The 5,551-nt window shown below is 35.1% G+C and overlaps 1 protein-coding gene across 2 annotated transcripts; it reads right to left on the bottom strand.

Annotated features, from left to right (window-relative positions):
* Positions 547-5,301, bottom strand: LOC107646472. Of its 2 annotated transcripts, XR_002348344.1 has the most exons (8): positions 4,516-5,301; positions 4,142-4,235; positions 2,672-3,047; positions 2,316-2,554; positions 2,025-2,237; positions 1,442-1,534; positions 1,214-1,315; positions 547-1,105 (listed from the first exon to the last, which is right to left on the bottom strand). XR_002348344.1 is itself a non-coding variant. In XM_016350654.2 (7 exons), exons 1-6 carry the CDS (start codon positions 4,521-4,523, stop codon positions 1,442-1,444), a joined length of 1,023 nt encoding a protein of 340 aa, XP_016206140.2. In that variant the 5' UTR covers positions 4,524-5,301; the 3' UTR covers positions 1,213-1,315. The 2 variants fall into 2 exon arrangements, 1 of the variants encoding a protein (XP_016206140.2); XM_016350654.2 differs by lacking the exon at positions 547-1,105 and having other exon boundaries at positions 1,213-1,315.

Below are 5,551 nucleotides of genomic sequence, written 5' to 3'. Positions count from 1 at the left end.
CACTTGCGCTGAATAGTGGCGGTTTACTTGCCGAATTGCGGCGGTTTTAAACCGCCGCTAAACAGATTGTCAGCGAAATAGGAACCGCAAGGCATAAGGGCGCGGCAATTATACTTTGCGGCGGTTTCCAGCAACCGCTGGCATAACCGCAGCAAATCATGAATTTTGCGGCGATTGGTTTTCCGGCGGTTTATGACCGCCGCTATATCATCCGCCAAATTTAAAACGGTCATTTATTCGCGGCGGTTTAAAACCGCCGCTATAAAACCGCCGCTAGTTGCTATATTGCTTTTTAGAGATGTTATTCGCGGCGCTTGAAAACCGCAGCTAGTCTGAATAATTTTATTTAATAATTTACTTTGCTTGATTTTACAAACCTGGATAATTTTTTTTATATATTTGAATTTATCTAAACAATGTTATCGTTATTTAATTTTTTTAAACTTTTTATTTATATTTTATTAATTTTTTCTTTCATCCTTTTTATTTAAATATTATTAAACCTTTTTTTATATCTAAAATTCTGCACTATGGAAATATAGCTCATGAATATTTAACTGCGAAGCAAATTAACATATATATTTTAATAATGTCAATAGAGTATTTTAATAGTCACCCAAAAAGGTAAAGTTCTTGGCTAATAATTAATGCTGCATACTTAACATAAACCAAACATATACTGAAAGACAGAGTATCACATAAAGCCTAATCTCTATTTTCTGCCATGTCCGTCCAAACAAATCATCCGTGCAGCGATGTCCGGAGGCAGCTCCCCACAATGCTGTTGGACCAGATAACTCAGCACACTCTCTATTGCCTGCCTCTTCGTTTTCTCAGCTGCTAATTCATCCTCCATTGCTTTTCGCTTCAATTCTGCCATTGTCACCTCCGCCTGTAGTTCACACAGCATCCTTTGGGTCTCTTCTACTTGAGCTCTATCCATAGGCGACTGCGAATTCGGACGGAAGAGTTGACTTGGTGTTGGCCCGTGTCCTATCCCACGCACTCTACCCAGGTGCTCTTTACCGAGAGCTTGGGTAAGGGAATCATTTTGTGACAATAATCTTGTAGATTCATCCAGATGCTCAATCTCATGTATTTTTTCCTGCCAGCATAAATAAAATTACACAATCTCACTAGGCTAATAGCATTCTCAAGACATTCTAATAACTAAATCCAATAGGATACAGCATAAATGATTAACTGTACTTACACCAATCTTCCGAGCTTCTTCATGTATATAACTTCCATCAGATCTTTTGTGCTTTAGGATAAATATTTCTCCTCTACCAACTTTCCTCCCTTGCTTTTCTGACTGTGACAATACAAACTATGCCATGAATATTACTTCTTTAGAGTTTTCCAATAATTCTATGTTGTTTTACTATATAAATAAATCAACACTAAATGCCAGTTATACTTGACTACAAATTTATATTACCTATTCTTCTCTTGCCCTAGCCAAGCTTTTAGAACCGCCAGTGTGCGTGTAAAGTTGCTTCTTTCGATTCAGCCTGTTTTGCTTGCACTTCGCCTATTAAAAATCAACAATATGCTGCTGTTCACTAAAGTAATAAATATAACTATGTAGCATATATGTATCCTACGTTGCAATAGACTCAAAATCAGGAGGCAATAAGGTTGGACTAATGAAATGTGGTGTACATCAATCTCATCATCATGGAAGTTTATATTATGATTTTAGCCAAACATTCTTACTGGACCGTGACATGTGCTGAGTATATATGTTTATATTAAATTTAATTACACATGTATATTAAATAACAGGGTTCAAATTCAAATCAATTGTAATAAAAATTATTTTTATATATCAGATCATATCAAAAAATGATCAAAATTGCATGTTCAGACTTGAAAGGATTTCATTATTTAAATAATTACATATATTAGATCAGATTTTGGATCAATAGTTATTAGAATTGAACCGCTTAAATCACTCAATCAGATTGAATATGTGTGTTACAGATTGAATTGGCCTGATCATAACTAGATTAATGGGGTACCTTTGTTCCAGGATCATTACGATAGTCAATGAACCACCTCCAGTGCTCTCTAGGAATTCCCTCCGGGCGCTTCTCAAGATTCTGCTCAAGTGTCCATAATGGTTTGTAATGCGAGTTATACAGCCTCCCCCTTGTGTCCTTCCATGACTTTCCCATTTGCTGTAAAAGTGTTTTCTTGATTATTCCACTGCTATCCTGAAAGTGGAACATCTCCTGCGACGACAATGTTCAGCTATAAGTAGTTGCAAGTTCTAAGGTTAGATATTATTAAACAACGCCGAAAGTCATTACCTTTATGCAATCATCATAAACTCTATCTTTGCCCCGGACCTTTGCCCAACTCTTTTCACAGATAGGAAATTTGCTGTAATCAGAACCCAGTGCTCCTAGAATGCCACTCAACAGGCCAGCTCCATCTCCGACTGCTTGCAGTTCTTCATTGAACCTCAGTATGATCTTGCTACCATTAAGAGACCGCTCCATAGCCTCTCTCACACTCATTTTAGCTGGCTTGACAATTCCTTCAGAATCTATAAAAAAAATTAAAAAAATGGTATTTACGTGTTCAACGTGCCCAACATGTAAGCCATACATACACATATCATTAGCTAAGCAATTAAAAAGTTTAATGGTTCAACACCGATTACCAATGAGATCAACATTCCAAAACTCAGTGGTCTTTCGTCCTTTGCGCTTTTCAGCATCAGAATTCTCTAGAATCCTTTCAATTTGTTCCTCAGACGAATCTACCTCTTGCGCCTCCCGGTCAATGTCTTCATTGCACGGTTCCGTCACTTGTGAACCGCTAGCGGCATGTGTTCCAGGTCTTGGTTCGCTCCTGGGTGGACGAAAGGGTTGCAGAATAGCCCCACTGGAGACACCGCCATTACTGGGGGGTGGAGGGATGAGCCAGTCATCGTCATCAGATGGTGGAGACACAGGAGGTGCAGCTGTAGGCTGCTGACGCGGTGGCGACACTCTTGCGTTTTTCTTGAAACGAGCTTTCTTGGGCATCTTAAAATCCTAATGTAAACACATGTAGCATACCAACATAAATTTTTATCTCATTTTAAAATTATCTACCTCAACAGGCTGGTAAAGGAACCATCGCGTCTTAGGCTAATAGCATTACGCCCAATAGATATACCCGTATATATACGTACATATATTAATTACATTAATATAATCTCTTTTTCCAAATGATCCAGCCATTGCATAAATAAATTACTAGTTTTCTTAATTCTATTGGGACAATGAAACCCAGTACACATAGCATAAATAAATTACTAGTTTTCTTAATTCTCGAATTGTATAAGCCAGGTCCAGTACATTAGATTATTAATTACAATTATTAATATTCCTATTTATTACAGGTGTACTCATTACAAATATTTTTAACTAAGAAGAGCTTCCTTTATAAAAAAAAAAAAAGAGAAGGAGGGGGGAACAGAAGTTAGAGTGTAAAAATACAAAAAACAAAAAATATAAATAACAGAAAAAATTGAACAAAAAAATACTGCACTATCGTCTTCCTGAAACGTCATTAGCTAGTCTAAACAATTTAAACTAGTTAGTATTAACTTCCAGCCATTGTTTCCCATCTTCCATATTGCCTTTTCATATTGCGGTATCCTTATTTATTAGATGTTCAGGAATACACCCTTGCTAATTAAACTTCTCTATTACGAAATATAAGTTAATATATAGTAAGTTAACTTCACGGCATAGTTGGAAAATCATATATCTATCCTCAACACAACTCACACTGCTTGATTATAAATAACTAAAACTAAATATAAACCACTAAGCTAGCTGAATGTTACACAGTGTAACTTATTAACAGCATAAGAAGTTTCGTTGGATAAGAATAATCACCAGCCAAGATAAACATAAATACATGTACAATCAAAGAATATTGCCAAGAATCAGACTTTAGGAGAGTTGATGATTGACATGACGCAATCACACATTGCTAGGATTTCTATTCATTCCCAATAAGCAAACCAAGCTATAGTACAACATAGAAAGTGGAAATCCTAGAGCCAATTTATTATCAGATGAATCAGGAAGTATGAGACAGGGGAAGAAAATGATGTAATTTTCTAGTAATAATGTACCTGCGTCCTCTTTCGTGCACTCACGCAGGAGGGATTCCAAGTGTTCTCTTCGGTCCTCAACAGAAGCTTTGAATCGTTCTTCAACAGTCTTGACCTTTTTATACCAAATGCAGAATTAGATACCTTGTTAAACATGACAAGTTGGCATAATATATTACTTGAGTTCTTTGCAAAGATAACAGTCCTACACATATCAAACTTTAGAACTGAAACTTTATCTTCACTTCATTTGGTGAGCTTCTCCATTTACCAATCTCAGTTTATATTGTGATTAACTTTTGTTATGTTAACACTAAACAGAATTCTTGCTTCCTGAATCTTGATTTGCGATAACGTATTAACCAGCCAGTGTTTCTTATTGGTCTAATCTTTACCATTCCATTAAATATGCAGCTGCTGCTCATCCAGCCATGCCAGTCTCGACGTTCATGCAATCTGACACGGCCAGTGTTAACCACCACCACCATGAGACAAACTCTTATATGACCAAGTCAATCATTAGAATGAATAAAAAAATAAATACACATTAATGGCATTCGACCAACATCTTAATTAAATTGACAGCAACTTATACATCTGATCTTCACTATCACCCCATGATTTAATTCTCTATTAAATAATTACTCATTCTTTGATCACACCATAATGTTGAAGGTTTAGGTGACACGTATTATAATAAATCATGTGAGGTTTTCTAATTAAAAGAAATAAGGAAGGGAAATTCTATAGAAACAGAACAATATATTGAAGTGGCGGAAAGAGAGTAAAATCACCTTAGAAATTATACAAAATCATAATATTGTACTGCATGTATGATTCACTTTTAGATTGCAAATTAAATGGGGGTTGGTTCTATGTTTGTTAATGCACGAGTTTGGAATTGGAAGACATATAAAAATGGTTGGAATAGAAGTTCACTTTCTTGAGTTTGTAGTTTCAAATATGCAAGAGAACAAGACACTGCATAAGATAATAGACAATGTGATTCTAAGAGTAGTTGCAACCGTGACAATGTTATTAGTGATTCTCTGAATGAACACGCAATACATACATCAAGTAGGCTGATTTGATGTCACAACCAATTATAGGAAAGAACCTTCTCAACTTATTAATTACTCTTGCTTTTCTTCACTTAAAATTTTCTGTTTTAATGCTTGATACTCTATGTATGGAATTCGAATTGATAGCTCATTAATATTTTAAAGAAGTCTCGTAATTAAATATTTTGTTAGCTTTTTTTAATGCATAAAATAAATATATTTTTTAGTTTTAAATTATTATTTTTTTAATAATTTTTTTAATAAATTATTAATTTTTTTAATAAATCAGGGTGTAATTCGAATCAACCTGATTTGAATTATTGTATGTGTGTAATTCGAATCAGGTTGATTCGAATTAGTGTGTGTGAGT

The sequence above is a fragment of the Arachis ipaensis genome, chromosome B06 (assembly GCF_000816755.2).
Source record: "Arachis ipaensis cultivar K30076 chromosome B06, Araip1.1, whole genome shotgun sequence".
NCBI classification, from domain to species: domain Eukaryota; kingdom Viridiplantae; phylum Streptophyta; class Magnoliopsida; order Fabales; family Fabaceae; genus Arachis; species Arachis ipaensis.
Note: the sequence above shows the minus strand (reverse complement) of the source record. Positions and strands in the feature narration are given on the sequence as shown.